General features: G+C 43.2%; 1 protein-coding gene across 2 annotated transcripts in view; it reads left to right on the top strand.

The window, feature by feature from the left end:
- The window catches only part of LOC115107702 (rho GTPase-activating protein 18-like), a 45,516-nt gene extending 28,247 nt beyond the window's left edge, over positions 1 to 17,269 (top strand). Inside the window, exons 1-15 of one of the 2 annotated variants that reach the window (XM_029631245.2) lie at positions 682 to 771; positions 978 to 1,018; positions 3,045 to 3,268; positions 3,623 to 3,686; positions 5,393 to 5,559; positions 7,051 to 7,216; positions 7,926 to 8,017; positions 10,241 to 10,318; positions 10,557 to 10,716; positions 11,087 to 11,169; positions 11,270 to 11,476; positions 11,587 to 11,733; positions 12,201 to 12,328; positions 12,647 to 12,702; positions 14,899 to 17,269. In XM_029631245.2, the coding sequence (XP_029487105.1) occupies positions 994 to 1,018; positions 3,045 to 3,268; positions 3,623 to 3,686; positions 5,393 to 5,559; positions 7,051 to 7,216; positions 7,926 to 8,017; positions 10,241 to 10,318; positions 10,557 to 10,716; positions 11,087 to 11,169; positions 11,270 to 11,476; positions 11,587 to 11,733; positions 12,201 to 12,328; positions 12,647 to 12,702; positions 14,899 to 14,993 (1,692 nt within the window). In that variant the 5' untranslated portion in view covers positions 682 to 771; positions 978 to 993 and the 3' untranslated portion in view covers positions 14,994 to 17,269. Of the gene's footprint in view, positions 1 to 574; positions 772 to 977; positions 1,019 to 3,044; positions 3,269 to 3,622; positions 3,687 to 5,392; positions 5,560 to 7,050; positions 7,217 to 7,925; positions 8,018 to 10,240; positions 10,319 to 10,556; positions 10,717 to 11,086; positions 11,170 to 11,269; positions 11,477 to 11,586; positions 11,734 to 12,200; positions 12,329 to 12,646; positions 12,703 to 14,898 lie in introns of those variants that run through there. The other variant, XM_029631244.2, reaches the window with a different exon arrangement.
- Positions 17,270 to 17,700: the final 431 nt, after the last annotated feature.

Here is a 17,700-nt window from a genome sequence, read left to right as displayed (position 1 = left end):
AAATCAAAGTTTATTTGTCACGTGCGCCGAATACAACAGTGAAATGCTTATTGCATGTGCAATTTAAAAAAATACTGTGTTCTTTGTTTGCTGTAACTTAATTGTTTTAATATCTCAAACGGATGTGGCTGTTTCACCAGTATGGATTACAGCTTTAAACTACTAACTTGGCATTTTGTAGTAGGTTAATATAGGGGCTGGTCCTGGGCCAGCTAACAAGCAGCTAACAGCAGGTAACAGCAGGTAACAGCAGGGGTGCACAGAACTCCTTGTTTTAGTGTGACTCGGTCAGAGGAAAACAGTTCTGCATTGAATGACTGAGATTAGTTAACCCTTCACGTTCATGCTAAACTAACTTCTATGCGGAAAATACAACCATATGTGACAACACAGCATTCCCAGAGTTTTATATTTACCGGACAACCACAGTTGGTTTTCTCATTAGAGTTCAGATTGGAAATTCAACACATTGTTGTATGGTATGGCTTGTAGTATTTATAACTCACTTGAACCCTAATAAAATTCACACTGAACTAGTCCTCGTACTTTGTCCCTCTTTCTTCCTCAATCGCAGGACAGGCCTCTACAGTGTCCAGAGCCGGCCCAAAAATGCCTCAGGAAAGCCCCCATACCACTGCTGTAACTCCCGGGACTCACTGGACGAGCTGTTCATGGATGAATACTGGACAGAGGTGGAGAACATCACCCTTAGCGGCGAGGGAAAGGGGGATGCAGAGCCACAGGAGGTGGTGCAGCTGAAGTTGCCTGATGGTATGGAGCTCTACACTATAGCAGGAGTGTCAATTGAAGTAGAGATGAGATGGGTTTGTTATAGTGGAAGGACTATATGCCCTGCTGCTTCAAAGTAACATTTTAGACCAACCTGCTGAAACAAGATTGAATGAGAGTGATGAGCTTAGCAAGGGGGGCTTTAGCGGAGAAATAATAATAAATAAATATTTTTTCATTATGCCCAGCTTACGAGGCCACTTGATGCAATTGCCTCTTCTGCCTAACGGTAAGTCTGCCAGTGAGTATGTACTATGTACATTAGAAATATAATGAATTCATTCTATTTCTATGGTACAGTATATGACTGTGATTTACCTAGATCACTGTCTGAAAGGATTCTTTTAAAATAGAGCACATGCAGTACATACTGGTCCGTTCTAATGACATAATAACTGATAACTGATTTCTTTCATCCACAAAATACAATAGCCTGGCTTGATCCTACAGGGTCAGGAAATGCCTATAAAAAGGACTGCAGAAGTTTGTTTATAAAGTCGAAATGCATTGTTTTGTCTGAAGCACTAAACGTAGGAACTTCCTTCTGTTATTTCTTATATAAAGAATGTTGGTGTATGACCGGTTAAGGCAGCGGTTCCCAAACGAAGGGTCACCTGATATGTAAATTGGGTCGCGAGAGAATTCCCAAAATTCTGAAAAACAACAACCCCCCAAAAATGATTATAATATAGTCTATCTCAAAATCATTGGAATGTGGTTAACCTTAAAAATCTAAATTAAAATTATTAAATTCAACCAGAGAGCGCTCTTAGATCATAGAAAAATGCTGCACTTGACCGTTGCACTTGAACTATTCCCACGGTGAATGGCTAGGCCTGTTACACTATGAAACCACACACTATTGCAGAGACTTTGATATTACTGGCCACAATTGATATGGTGAAAACAATGTGTGGGGTGACAGAGGCACACAAACACATCAATACCTTTGTCAGACTACATTGTTAAACAAATAATTGATGCTATTGCGAGCAATCAAGAGGAAACTCTGACTGAACGACTCAAAATCCCCAGTTTATGATCTCCAAATGGACGTTAGCTGTGAGGGCCGAGATGCCCATGGATTTACCTTAGTTCGCAATTAATGTTGGGTGATTTTTTGCATTGAGAGAGGAACTGTCATTCACAATGGATGTAATGAAAATGAAATGTCTCCTTGCCTATGTAACAGACATACAGTATTTGGGAACGAACTGAACACAAGCATGCAGGGGAAATACGAAAACGTTCTACAGATGATCAGTGGATTCAGAGGAAAGAATTCTTATTGGAGAGAGTTTTTCGAAAGCGAACCATGCCACCTTCCCTCAGCTGTGCATGTTTCTAACAGAAAACAGCATCAGTAAGTGTCCCACACAAGTGAACACTGCTCACCTCCAACGCTTGGAAGAGCACTTTGGGATTACTTCCCAATCCGTTTGAATGGCTCAGTTGACATGCCGTTAAGTGATAGTCGAACAGCTGATCGAGCTGTTATGTGAACGAATTATGCAGACAACACATTCACATGTCACTACGGAAGAATTTTGGTTCCTGACTCAAAGGGAATATCCTGCTGTCTCCCGTTTAGGATTAAAACTCATGGTACCCTTCGCCAGCTCATATCTGTGTGAAGCTGGTTTCAGTGCTCTCGTCTGCGTTAAAACCAAATGTCGATCCGGGTTGAATGTGAACGCAGAGATGACGTGATTACTGTCGACCGCGCCCCCTGACTTTGAGAAGCTCCAACAAAACAGTCATCAAACACAACTATTTCATTAGTGGTGGTGAGATAAGACACATTACGTCAAACAAATTAGCCCCACATTAAAAGTATGTGATGGTGAGTTGAAGACAATCAGAAATACTGTTAGAATGTTTTTTCAATTGATTGTCATACCCCCCCAATTATCAAATTATCATTGGCTGTTAATTACACATGGTCCACATGGGTTGCGAGAATTTTTTGATCAAAATGGGGTCGTGGGACAAACAAGTTTGGGAACCCCTGGAGTAAGGGGTTAGGAGTGAGACATCCTTCCCTGTTTCATGTCCTTGTTTGTTTATATTCCCACTCCTCAGTACAGAGAAATTGCATAATATAATAGTAATTACACAGAAATAATCTATGAATTAGTTTGTATCTTTATTATTCAGTCTTTAGACCTAGACTTTACCATTAACATACTACAGCTCTTTTGGTGTATCATCAACTGATATGACTCAACCTAACTGAACTGTCTGTCTGTCTGTAGAGGGGGAACAGGAGAAGGCATGGCTGACTGAGGCAGGGCTGGCCCCTCTGTTTGACGAGTCGGCGTCGGACCCCGAGGACATGATGGGGCTGTTGTTCACACTGACGCGCACACAGGCTGCAGCCGTAGAGAAACGTTTTGAAACCATCAGGAAGAGGAACAAGCAGCACCACATACCTGACGTCAGAGACATCTTCAAACTCCCAGGCACACTGGAGTCAAAGGTCAGCCTACCACAAGTCCTGTTAACACGCACAAACCTGGTTTTAGAACTCAGTCATGCCTGAGATGCTTCACTGCAGAAAGAACCCATTGACTTGTGTACCACAGTCAGTTAACATCATTACTAATCACATGGAGATAGTCTGTTAATGGACACCAGAATGTGAGGTTATAGGTAACTGGATATCTTATCCTAATGAGAGTCTTGTCTTTAGTCTGTTCACAATTGGTAATAGAAACATATCGACTTTCTACAATATCAGCAGTTACATGAACTTGTTTGATTCATTAATTGTGCAAAATAAGCTATATTGAATTCTGATGAGAGCCTGTTTTTGTTCTGTATTATGTTGCAGGAGGATGAAGCAAAGTCAACAGAGAAAAAAACAGAAAACAGAAAAATTAATATTACGACAGATGGTATGTACCACAAGTTCTAGTAGGCGCAAGGGTCAATTTCATCATGTAAAAACTGGCACACTGGCAACATTTGAGGTGTGTCCTTAAAATCAAACGCAAAAGTGAACATTTCATGCAGCACTAAAGGGAAGTTTTAAGACCCCCAAAAAGCAGGTCTTAAAGGTAATGCAGTTGATAATGGCATTGATTTTGAGAGAGGCAGCGCAGCCTGTCCTGCCGTGACTCTCAGTGCCCATTGAAAGAGAGGTGTGCCTTTTATGCTGGTGAATCTCGTATTTTCGAAACATAAAAAACTATTGGTTTCCCCCCCATTTCGTTTATGAGGCAATAAGGCCCTTTATCTAATTCCCCAGAGTCAGATGAACTCGTGGATACCATTTAGAGGTAGTTTCACTAGCCAATGCTAACTAGAATTTGCACAATGATTGGAAGTCTATGGGTATCTGCTAGCATGCTAGTAGATACTCATAGACGTCCAGTCATCCACAAGTTCACCTGACCCTGCGAAAGTAGATAAAGGGACTCATTGCCAAAATCCCAAAATATCCCTTTAATCAAGGCTGGTTTCACATAGGTGCATCTTTTTATTATGTTGTATTGTTACATACACCAGATAGGTGCTGTGAAATGTGTTGTTTTAGGGGGTCAGTCATAGTTGTTCGGAGCAAATGAAGGTTAAATGCCTTGCTCAAGGACACATAGACAGATTTTTATCCTTGTCGGCTCCGGGTATTCGAACCAGAGACCTTTCGGTTACTGACCCAACGGTCTAACTAGGCCACCTGCCACTCCATTAGCCAAGTTTTGAGTAAAGGGGTCTTAAATGGTCTACTGAGAGTGCCTTGAAATATTTTGGAGGTTTTTGCCCTCATGCTTTTTCATGATTCACAATTCACTTTGCTTGTTCAAGTAGGCTATCCTTCCCCATTTTCAAAGAGTACCCCTCATCCGATTACCAAAGACGTGATCCTCCAAACTATTCAGTCCTATAATGCCATAACAACGGCAGATTATTTTGAGAATGTGCCTCGCACATAGGCAACGATACAATTGACAGGAGCGTAGTATTTTGTAAAGACGTACAAATGTAATGCGTAAAGACATTTAGGCCTACGTGTGCACACAGTGCCATTCAACAAGTGATGTGATTTATGATATCATGCTTCTGACCCCATCCTATTTAGAAATGTTGTTGTTTTTAAAAACAGATGGCTTTGTTTTTCATTTGATTAAAAACCAGTTATAGCCTCCCCTCAATGAAGGCTGTTTTTTTGTCCTGCCAAATGCATTCGCCAAATAGCAGCATAACAATAAAGGGTTGAAATAAGACTGCTTTGAAATAAATATGAATCACCAAAGCTTTATTAAAAGATCAAGTTTGGAAGCAGCAAAACAGTGAGCGGACCTCCCCTTTTTATCATTATTTTAGCCTGCACTCGTTATTAATTTGGATGTTCGTAAAAGCCTCCATAGTCTACCTTAATATGATATGCCCACGGGGAGCAATTATGGTGCCTGTAACAGTATTTTGACATAGTATATATTAAAACAAGTTGTTTCATTTTGATTCAAATGATATTATAATTAATTACTATTTTTAAGTCTTATCAATAGTGAATTCAATCTAGTTTATTGACAACGTTTGGCATGTCCATGGCTCAGATTCACACTGGTGTTTGTGTGTGTGCTTGTGCGTGTGTGTACAGGTCAGGTGGTGGGGCAGGGGAATGGGGCTGGCCCTTCTGAGCAGAGTGTGTCTGAACCTGAGACTGACATCAACCTAGAGCTGTCCTTCTCTGATCAGGCCCTCAGCTATAAGGAGGACTCAAAGGCCAGCAGTGAGGCTCTGACGGACACAGACGATAAGCTACCTGTGAGTAAACATTAACACCACCACACAGATTGACTGAGCCTCTCAGCTGGAGTAAAGTTTACATGTCAAAACAGGAAGTGTCACTCGTCAAAAATATACACACAACATGTAAAGTGTTGGTCCCTGCTGAAATAAAAGATCCCAGAAATGTTCCGTATGCACAAAAAGCTTATTGGTGATTTATTGGATTTATTGGATTTTCCCCAAACATAACACTTTGTATTGATACACCACCCAAAGTGTAATTAATAACTTCACCATGCTCAAAGGGATAGTCAGTGTCTATTTATTTTATCTGCCAATAGGTGCCCTTCTTTTTGTGGCATTGCAAAACCTCTCTGGTCTTTGTGGTTAAATCTGTGTTTGAAATTCACTGCTCGACTAAGGGACCTTACAGAAAATTGTATATGTGGGGGACAGAGAAGAGGTAGTCATTCAAAAATCAGGTTAAGCACTATTATTACACACAGAATGAGTCCATGCAACTCATTCTGTGACTTGTTAAGCGAATGTTTACTCCTGAACTCATTTAAGATTGTCATAACAAAAAGGAAGCATGCTTATTGAATCAAGATATTTATTTTCATTTTTTATTAATTTTTTATTAATGTATTTTTTAATTTTTTAAAATTAATTTGTAAACATTTCTAAACAAAACATAATTGCACTTTAACATTATAGGGTATTGTGTGTAGGCCAGTGACAAAAAATATATATTTTAAATTCAGGATGTAGCACACCAAAACGTGGAAAAATACTTCCTGAAGGCATAGTATGTTGGCCTTACGCATCCGCGGTAGAAAGTGGCAGAGCTACAGCGGTGTTTGCCAGACCAAGAGACATCCTGAAAATCGTTCCTCTCACGAAAACTAATGTAGCATCCCAACTAATATGACCACTGTATGGAAAGAGGAGACTCACGAACACGATGGTGTTCTCCGTTTTGCCCATGACTCCCATGGGCCCCAGGGGCCTCATCTGAAGTCTGTACCGCAGATGTGCCAACTTCTGTCTGTAGCATCCGAACCGTTTGGGCTTCAAACGAATGAACTCTCAGGAACACGACAGTGTTCTCCGTTTGTTCTCCTACCCTCACAGGCGTCACGGGAATCGTCTGAATGTATTGGTTTAAAAAATGAATGGAACTATGGGAGTATTTTTTTGCCTAAAGAAATGTCAACAACAACAACAACACAAATCCTGAGCTTTCTTATGTCTTGTTTCTTATATCCCCCCCCTGCTTGTGTACTAGTGTAAGTTTTATATGACATTGAATGCTGCCGTTTGCACAGATGATCAATCAGAACCTTTGAGTACTTTTTGTCTAATACATTTCACAGTCCAAACTATTCTAGCCTACTTGTGCATTTTAGTCTCTGGCTCTAGGGACACCTGGTGGTGACATTAAAGTATAACCACAGGTACTCAAATGATGTCGGGTTTGCTAACTTGCCTATGTTCATCGCTGCTTCTCTCTTCTCTGTGTGACAGAACTTCAAGCTAAGCAGAGACAAGACTGGGCTGACCAAGATGGGGGACCTGTCCCCTCAGGATATGAAGAAGGTGCACCGCCTGGTACTGATAGAGATGACCGCTCTGTTTGACACGGCAGGCATCGACCTCAAGGCCCACAAAGCCGTCAAACTCAAGGTCAAAGGTGAGCCAGTATGCTACAACTGTTAGCATGGAAGTACTATATAACAGTATATCTAAGTGCCCTAATAACTATCCTATTAACTATCCCATTTTGAGCTATAGTTAGAATCAGAGTTGAATTATTTGTTACATTTGATTCATTTGGTCCGGTTGGTTTCACATTGCCAAATGTCAAGCAAACTAAAATGCCTAAACATGTGGTCATGCAGGTAACTTGTTTATTGGAGAAAAATGCTCACGTTAAATCAATCTACGATAATCAAGAAGCATAACTTGTGTGTCCCAAACTTCATAGGCCTAGTACTTTCACTTTGGTTTTCCAACAACATATGGGAGGAAACGGCACGATAATCATAAATGCTCTGCTACTCACATAATGTTTCAGGTATATGAAGTTATTTAATCCAATGCTCGCATTCAAGTAACCAATAATACCTGTGGTTCTTTCCCTGTATTTGGTCCGGACTGTGTTCCCACCTGTAGCGAAACGCACCATGGTACGAATGGACCACCCTTTTTGAGCGAACCATGGTGTATTGTTTAGTGCGCTCCCGAGTGCGGATAGAGTGTTCACACCTGTCCAAACGAACCAAACTAAGGGGGAAAACACGCCAGGGTTTGGAAAAAACACTACAAACCAATTTGGTGTGAAAGGAACCTTAGTCTCAGGAAGCTCTGAGGAAATTATGTTTGTTGTGTCTGTGTTCTAGAGTCTGGCCTGTTTGGAGTTCCCCTGGCCGCCCTATTGGAGCAGGACCAGAGGAGACAGCCAGGGACCAAGGTGCCAATCATACTGCAGAGGGTGAGCAGCACAACCTCTCAGTTAACACAGTTAGGGATCCTGGTGCACTGTAATCTGATACCGGTTCACTTTAATCCTACGGTATGTCTAAATGTGTGCCCTGAAGTAGAAATCTTGCTGTAGTGGTGATGGTATTCTCATGTGTGCTGTTGATTTGGTGGTTAAAGCTTATAAGCCAGAACAGGGCTCCGGGCAGCCGAGCGGAAATGGAGGAAAACTCGCCTCCCTGCGGACCTGGCATCCTTTCACTCTACATTTTCCTCCTCTCTCTCTGCTGCTAAAGCCACTTTCTACCACTCTAAATTCCAAGCATCTGCCTCTAACCCTAGGAAGCTCTTTGCCACCTTCTCCTCCCTCCTGAATCCTCCCCCCCCCCCTCCTCCCTCTCTGCAGATGACTTCGTCAACCATTTTGAAAAGAAGGTCGACGACATCCGATCCTCGTTTGCTAAGTCAAACGACACCGCTGGTTCTGCTCACACTGCCCTACCCTGTGCTCTGACCTCTTTCTCCCCTCTCTCTCCAGATGAAATCTCGCGTCTTGTGACGGCCGGCCGCCCAACAACCTGCCCGCTTGACCCTATCCCCTCCTCTCTTCTCCAGACCATTTCCGGAGACCTTCTCCCTTACCTCACCTCGCTCATCAACTCATCCCTGACCGCTGGCTACGTCCCTTCCGTCTTCAAGAGAGCGAGAGTTGCACCCCTTCTGAAAAAACCTACACTCGATCCCTCCGATGTCAACAACTACAGACCAGTATCCCTTCTTTCTTTTCTCTCCAAAACTCTTGAACGTGCCGTCCTTGGCCAGCTCTCCCGCTATCTCTCTCAGAATGACCTTCTTGATCCAAATCAGTCAGGTTTCAAGACTAGTCATTCAACTGAGACTGCTCTTCTCTGTATCACGGAGGCGCTCCGCACTGCTAAAGCTAACTCTCTCCTCTGCTCTCATCCTTCTAGACCTATCGGCTGCCTTCGATACTGTGAACCATCAGATCCTCCTCTCCACCCTCTCCGAGTTGGGCATCTCCGGCGCGGCCCACGCTTGGATTGCGTCCTACCTGACAGGTCGCTCCTACCAGGTGGCGTGGCGAGAATCCGTCTCCACACCACGTGCTCTCACCACTGGTGTCCCCCAGGGCTCTGTTCTAGGCCCTCTCCTATTCTCGCTATACACCAAGTCACTTGGCTCTGTCATAACCTCACATGGTCTCTCCTATCATTGCTATGCAGACGACACACAATTAATCTTCTCCTTTCCCCTTCTGATGACCAGGTGGCGAATCGCATCTCTGCATGTCTGGCAGACATATCAGTGTGGATGACGGATCACCACCTCAAGCTGAACCTCGGCAAGACGGAGCTGCTCTTCCTCCCGGGAAGGACTGCCCGTTCCATGATCTCGCCATCACGGTTGACAACTCCATTGTGTCCTCCTCCCAGAGCGCTAAGAACCTTGGCGTGATCCTGGACAACACCCTGTCGTTCTCAACTAACATCAAGGCGGTGGCCCGTTCCTGTAGGTTCATGCTCTACAACATCCGCAGAGTACGACCCTGCCTCACACAGGAAGCGACGCAGGTCCTAATCCAGGCACTTGTCATCTCCCGTCTGGATTACTGCAACTCGCTGTTGGCTGGGCTCCCTGCCTGTGCCATTAAACCCCTACAACTCATCCAGAACGCCGCAGCCCGTCTGGTGTTCAACCTTCCCAAGTTCTCTCACGTCACCCCGCTCCTCCGCTCTCTCCACTGGCTTCCAGTTGAAGCTCGCATCCGCTACAAGACCATGGTGCTTGCCTACGGAGCTGTGAGGGGAACGGCACCTCAGTACCTCCAGGCTCTGATCAGGCCCTACACCCAAACAAGGGCACTGCGTTCATCCACCTCTGGCCTGCTCGCCTCCCTACCACTGAGGAAGTACAGTTCCTGCTCAGCCCAGTCAAAACTGTTCGCTGCTCTGGCCCCCCAATGGTGGAACAAACTCCCTCACGACGCCAGGACAGCGGAGTCAATCACCACCTTCCGGAGACACCTGAAACCCCACCTCTTTAAGGAATACCTAGGATAAAGTAATCCCTCTCACCCCCCCTTAAAAGATTTAGATGCACTACTGTTCCACTGGATGTCATAAGGTGAATGCACCAATTTGTAAGTCGCTCTGGATAAGAGCGTCTGCTAAATGACTTAAATGTAAATGTAATAAGAGTGTTCTATTGTTTCCAGCTGATCTTTCACATAGAGGAGGAAGGTCTGGACACAGAGTGGCTTCTACGGATACCCGGATCAGCCACAAGAGTCAAGGTCATTGTTCATCATTGTTGATAGATGGTTTATGGTTTATGCCTATACGGTGTCTGGGCAAGGATTTGCATGCTGTAAAATCAGCATAATGTAGCAATAGAGAAATTAACATTTGGCTAACGGAGGGGCTGGTGTGGCGACAGACTGTGTGGAATTTATGATGAGTGTTGTACTGTAGGCCTATGTGATGAAGCCTACAATGTATGTGTGTATATTAACATATGTGTCCTGCTGGCAGGCGGTGCATGTGGAGCTGGAGGGGAAGTTCTATGAGGGCCTGTTCTCATGGGAGAGTCTGAAGCAGCACGATGCAGCCAGCCTGCTCAAGCTCTTCATCAGGGAGCTGCCCCACCCACTGCTCACTGTGGAGTACCTCATTGCTTTCATGGCAGTGCTCAGTCAGTCCCATTATATACTGCACTACATTATGCACCAGACTCTCCTTATGCTACACACTTTCTCACAATGGTGCACTATATGTATACTCCACAGGAGGCTGCTGAGAGAAGAACGGCTCATAATAATAGCCAGAACGGCACAAATAGAATGGTTTCAAACACCTGCATGTTGGATGTATTTGATACCATACCAACTAATTCCACTCCAGTCATTACCATGAGCCCGTTTTCCCCAATTAAGGTGCCACCAACCTCCTGTGGTATACCCGTTCACAAATGTAGCTTGATTCACATTGAGTTTTATCATATGTTGAGTTATGGGTTAGTAAACCAATCCATCGTGGATGTGATTTGCTTGCTTGCCTTACAGAACTGCCCACTAAGACGCAACAGCTACAGGCTCTCAACTTAGTGGTTCTGCTACTTCCAGAGTCCAGCCGTGATGTACTGAAGGTAGATAGAACTGCTTTCTCTGTGCTAGTTTTCTAGCCAATACAGTGTAGACTCATGGTGTCTGTTGGACACAATATAATGTATCTTATGATGGGTTCAGGCGCTGATGGAGTTCCTTCAGAGGGTCATAGATCACAAAGAGCAGAACAAGATGACCTTGAACAACGTTGCCGTGGTGATGGCTCCAAACATATTCATGTTTAAAGGCTTCCGCAACAAGATCAGTATGCAGCAGGAATTATCCATGGCCACAGAGACCGCCAACATCGTCCGACTGCTCATCCGATACCAAAACCTGCTCTGGACGGTACGCTCTAGTCTTCTACCTTTTTGACATAGATACTTTATAGGCCTACTGTAGTTGAAATTACACTTTGGTATCATATTAGTAATGTTATTATACATTTTTCACTTCAGATTCCTAAATTCATAATGAACCAAGTCAGGAAACAAAACACGGAGAACCAGAAGAAAATTAGCAAAGAGCATGCCATGAGGAAACTCTTAAAGAAGATTGCTTATGACCGAGAGAAACCCGAAAAACAGGAGAAACCCCCCTCAGAGGTGAGAGCAGCAGAAAGCAAAGGAGGCCGTCTGTCTAGCACCTGTGTATGGTAACTGAAAAGCAGTTATGGCTGAGGGAACACCCATGCTCCTGAGTGAATCAAGAGGATAATATGTGAATGACTCAACTCAAATGCCTTCTGCACTTCCTGGTTCAACTGAGTTAAAAGGGAATGGCTCCCCTGTGACGCCTAGTGGACATATGTAGAACTGTAATGTTTTTGTTTGAAAAATTACTTAATAATGAAGAATATGGATTTATGACGAAATTATATAATTTAGCATAGAATTTGAATACCTTCAAAGTATATTGATATTGAAGTGCAATTTTCAAGAAACGCTTGATAAGTTGTACAAGAATATAGCTGCTGTACAGTTTGTATTGGTGTAGTATGAAGTACAGTAGCTACACTATAGTGTGTACACTATTATGATGGTTAACGGAGACGTGTCTGTTGTCTCCTTAGGCGGACAGTAGTTCTCAGGGCTTCATCAGGGTCCAGGCCCCTCAGTTCTCTAAGGTCTCCATGGCTGTCCAGTTGACTGAAGAGCTGCAGGCGTCTGACGTCCTCAGTCACTTCCTCAGCCAGAAGAGGTGAGACCAACACCCCTCCCTCTCTCCTGTCCACGTCCTCCCTGGGGAACTACTGTCAAGCCCGTCATACACAAAAGGATTGCATTCTGAGTCCAGCTAAATTACAGTACAGAGACATTTACACCCTGACTGAGCAGACTATGGAGACTGTTATTTATGCTCCAACTCAGTTGAGTGACACTGCATGGCATGGCTCAGATTTCCCCACATCTGTTACATAAAACTAAAATGTCATAGCTCTGACATTGTATTGGAATGTCACTCTATATTTCTAACAGGTTTTTATTTATCCCTCACTATGTCATCTGTGTGTTCTAGCTCTGTGTCTGTGAAGAGAGAAGACCTGTGCCTTTATGAAATAGGGGGCAATATCAGTAAGTATTCCATGGTGGTGTGCAGTCATTCAACACACAAACCATCTCAAATACACTGAGTGGACAGACTGACCAGGTGAACCCAGGTGAAAGCTATGATCCCTTGTTGATGTCACTTGTTAAATCCACTTCAATCTGTGTATATTAAGGGGAGGAGACAGGTTAAAGAAGGATTTTTAAGCTTGTAGGCAATTGTGACATGGATTGAGTATGTGTGCCATTCAGGGGTGAATGGGAAAGACAAAATATTTAAGTGCCTTTTGAATGGGGTATGGTAGTAGGTGCCAGGCGCACAGGTTTGTGTCAAGAACCGCAACGCTGCTGGATTTTTCCCGCTCAACAGTTTCCTGTGTGTATCAAGAATGGTCCACCACCCAAAGGACATCCAGCCAACTTGACACAACTATGGGAAGCATTAGAGTCAACGTGGACCAGCATCCCTGTGGAACTTTTTTGACACCTTGCAGAGTCCCTGCCCCGATGAATTGAAGCTGTTCTGAGGGCAAAAGGGGGCGCAACTCAATATTAGGAAGGTGTTCCTAATGTTTTGTGCACTGTGTATTCTGTGGCATTAATATACAGTACCAGTCAAAAGTTTGGACACACCTACTCATTCATGGGGTTTTCTTTATTTTTACTATTTTCTACATTGTAGAATAATAGTGAAGACATCAAAACTATGGAATCATGTAGTAACCAAAAAAGTGCTAAACAAATCAAAATGTATTTGATATATTAGATTATTTAAAGTAGCCACCCTTTGCCTTGATGACAGCTTTGCACACTCTTGGCATTCTCTGAACCAGCTTCACCTGGAATGCTTTTCCAACAGTCTTGAAGGAGTTCCCACATATGATGAGCACTTGTTGGCTGCTTTTTCTTCACTCTGCGGTCCAACTCATCCCAAACCATCTCAATTGGGTTGAGCTCGGGTGTTTCTGGAGGCCAGGTCATCTGATGCAGCACTCCACCACTCTCCTTCTTGGTCAAATAGCCCTTACACAGCCTGGAGGAGTGTTGGGTCATTGTCCTGTTGAAAAACAAATGATAGTCCCACGAAGCTCAAACCAGATGGGATGGCGTATCACTGCAGACAGCTGTTGTAGCCATGCTGTTTAAGTGTGCCTTGAATTATAAATAAATCACACAGTGTCACCAGCAAAGCACCCACACACCATCACACCTCCTCCTCCATGCTTCACGGTGGGAACCACACATGCAGATATCATCCGTTCACCCGCTCTGCTTCTCACACATACATGGAGGTTGGAACAAGATTTCCACCGGTTTAATGTCCATTGCTTGTGTTTCTTGACCCAAGCAAGTCTCTTCTTCGTTTTGGTGTCCTTTAGTAGTGGTTTCTTTGCAGCAATTCGACCATGAAGGCCTGATTCACGCAGTCTCCTCTGAACAGTTGATGTTGAGATGCGCCTGTTACTTAATTAAACTCTGTGAAGCGTTTATTTGGGCTGCAATTTCTGAAGCTGGTAAGTAATGAACTTATCCTCTGCAGCAGAGGTAACTCTGGTTCTTCCTTTCCTGTGGCGGTCCTCATGAGAGCCAGTTTCACCATCCCGCTTGATGGTTGTTGCAACTGCACTTGAAGAAACGTTCAAAGTTCTTGAAATTTTCTGAAATGACTGTCCTTCAAGTAATGATGGACTGTCATTTCTCATTTCAGCTGTTCTTGCCAGAATATGGACTTGGTCTTTTACCAAAAATGGCTATCTGTATACCACCCCTACCTTGTCACAACACAACTGATTGGCTTAAAATGCATTAAGAAGGAAAGAAATTCCACAAATTAACTTTTAACAAGGCACACCTGTTAATTGAAATGCCTCATGAAGTTGGTTGAGAGAATGCCAAGAGCGTGCAAAGCTGTCATCAGGGCAAAGGGTGGCTACTTTGAAGAATCTCAAATGTAAAATATATTTGGACTTGTTTAACACGATTCCATATGTGTTATTTCATAGTTTTGATGTCTTCACTATTATTCTGTAATGCAGAAAATAACAAAATAAAGAAATCCTGGAATGAGTAGGTGTGTCCAAACTATTGACTGGTACTTACATTTTTTTTTAGATATGACAACATCCTACAGTAGACTCTATTCAGACCATATTCAAAGCGTCACCTTCCCAATATGTCAGACAGTACCTGATTAGTTCTTTGCTGTGTGTTGTTCCTGAACAGAGGAGCGCTGTCTGGATGAGGATACCTATATGAAAGACCTGTTGGAGCTGAACCCCAGTGCAAAGTGGGTCATCAAGTGGGTCATCCAGAGATAGGATACTCACACCCTGCCAGCCATGTCTTAAATGTCCAATGCAGCCATTTTTATCTCAATATCAAATAATTTCTGGGTAACAAATAAAGTACCTTACTGTGATTGTTTTCTATTAAAATGGTAAAAATGAAACAAAAATAGCTTATTTGCAAAGGGCAATTTCTCAAGCATGAATTTTGATAGGACTGTCGGGTCTGAGTGAGGGGCCTGATTGCACGAGCCTAATGGGAGGGATATGTAACCTGATAACTAGCTGTTATTGGCAGAGAGGTTGCTAGGCAGGCCTCACTCCATCCCATTGAAACAGGCTGAAATTTCAGGCGGTCTTTTCAAACGGCTCTTGCACTAAAAGGGCATTATCATAATTTTTACAATTTCACAGACTTTTTCCAACCTCATAGTGTGGAAATATACATTCACTGTACAGTTTATTAGGTACACCCATCTAGTACCTGGAAGGAACCCCCCTTTGCTTCCAGAAAAGCCTGAATTCTTTGTGGCGTGGTTTCTACAAAATGTGGCGTTCAAACATTGCTCAATTGGTATCATGGGTCCTAATGTGTGCCAGGAAAACATTCACCACACCATTACACCACCGGCACCAGCCTGTACCGTTGACACCAGACAGGATTGGTCCATGGACTTAATGCTGCTAATGCTAAATCCTGATTCTGCCATCAGCATGATGCAACCGGAACCGGGATTCGTCAGAGCAGGCAATGTTTTTCCACTCCTCAATTGTCCACCTGAACCACTTTATGTTTTTAGCTGATAGGTGTGGAACCTGATGTGGTCGTCTGCTGCAATAGCCCATCCGTGACAATGATCGACGAGTTGTGAGTTCCGAGATGGCGTTCTGCACACCACTGTTGTACTGCACTGTTATTTGCCTATTTGTGGCCCGTCTGCTTGCGCGATTCTTGCCATTCTCCTTCTCCATTCTCCTCTCTCATCAATGAGCTGTTTTCGCCCATAGGACTCCCTAGACACTGTCGTGCGTGAAAAGCCCAGGAGGCCGGCCATTTCTGAGATACTGGAATCGGTGCGCCTGACACCGATGATCATACCATGCTCAAAGTCCCTTAGCTCACAAATATTTCCCACCCTAACGTTCAATTGAACGCCTCGATGACTTTCTGCCTGCTTTATATAGCAAGCCACGGCCACGTGTCTAATTGTCTATTGGTGCGATGCATCTTTGTGAACGGGGTATTGTACCTAATAAACTGTATATACAGTGTATATACAACATAGGAATATCACGTTTTTGAGTGCACTGGGCCTTTAAAGGATAACGGACGTGGGTAACATTAAAGCTGACCACTGGACCCAGCAGGACAGGTATTACAGAAGTGTTAAAGTTGTTTTCCTTTGGTGCTGTAGTTTAGAATACAGTTTAAGTAGATGTATGCGGTGTGTTAGGTCCACATGTGTACAGGGTATTTACTGTTTGGGATAAAGCGCTCCCCTGATTGACATGTATGCTACTGGAAGTCCAACTTCCAAGAGCTTGAGGAGTTGAGGAGAGCCAATGAACTATAATCTGTGGTGGTATTGATCAATACAGTAAATGCCCCAAACCAAGAAAACAACAGTTGAGGAAACAGTATATTGTAATGGATTGCTCTAAAAATGACAACGACAATGTTTTTACATTCAATGATAGACATTTATGACATAATTTAATTACTCATAGGATATTCTCTATTGTAAGATTGGGGAGGCATACAGGCCTCCCCAAACTACCAGGGTCAATTCTATTCTATTTCAGTTTCAGTCAATTCAGGAAGTACCCTGACATTCCAATTCTCTTCAATGCTTTTCAATTGGGAAGAATTAGGATTGGAATTTGGTTTACTTTCTTAATTGACTAGAATTTAAATGGAATTGACCTCAACCCTGCTAGCTAAAATTGTGTTCATATGAATATATGTTGGGTAGATGTGTTGGGTAGAACCGGTTCTCAAGCTGTGGTCCTAAGCTAGCATTCCAGGTTGCTTCCTAATAACATTAACATGTGTAGTTCTCAAAAGGTACTTTCGATGGCGGGATCAGTTTTGAATAATGCAATGTATGTCCGATCATTTCAATTTAGAAAACATGAATAACATTATTTCAGATATGTACTGTATTTTATACACTCTACCTGCCCTTATGTTGTTCTTGATACTGTGAATATGACTTGAAAGATGTTCCATTTGATGTTGTATACTGTATGTTATACTGCTTCTGAAATGACCACTAAACTTTTTGTAAATAAATGTGTAATTGCTCCTATTTAGTGTGTAATGTTCTCATGTATACACAATAAAATACATTAAAAACAACAATAATAGAAAATCAAAGGGAACACATTTTTCCCAAAGGAGAATATTGTGTTCTGTTTTGCTTGTGCCGACATGAGAAGTCCATGTTTCCTTTGATGGGCCTGTATAGTGGCCTGGAGGGCTTGGCTGTAGTGGTGGAAGGGGACTTGGACAAACTGAGGTGGCTGGTGCTGGCTAGACTTTACTAGGCCAAACACAGAGGTCACCATGGCCTGCAGCCGCCTCACATCTGCAGGGGACACACAGAGAGACACGACGCCACATTTCATATTTTGAAAGTAAAAAGAAAATGTGTGCACTTGTGGGTTGGAGTGAGCTTTGTGCAGCATGCTGACCTTTACTGTTGTTCCTTTTCCACGGTGTCATCCAGAATACTTGTAA

Source organism: Oncorhynchus nerka, linkage group LG24, assembly GCF_034236695.1.
Source record: "Oncorhynchus nerka isolate Pitt River linkage group LG24, Oner_Uvic_2.0, whole genome shotgun sequence".
NCBI classification, from domain to species: Eukaryota; Metazoa; Chordata; class Actinopteri; order Salmoniformes; family Salmonidae; genus Oncorhynchus; species Oncorhynchus nerka.
Note: the sequence above shows the minus strand (reverse complement) of the source record. Positions and strands in the feature narration are given on the sequence as shown.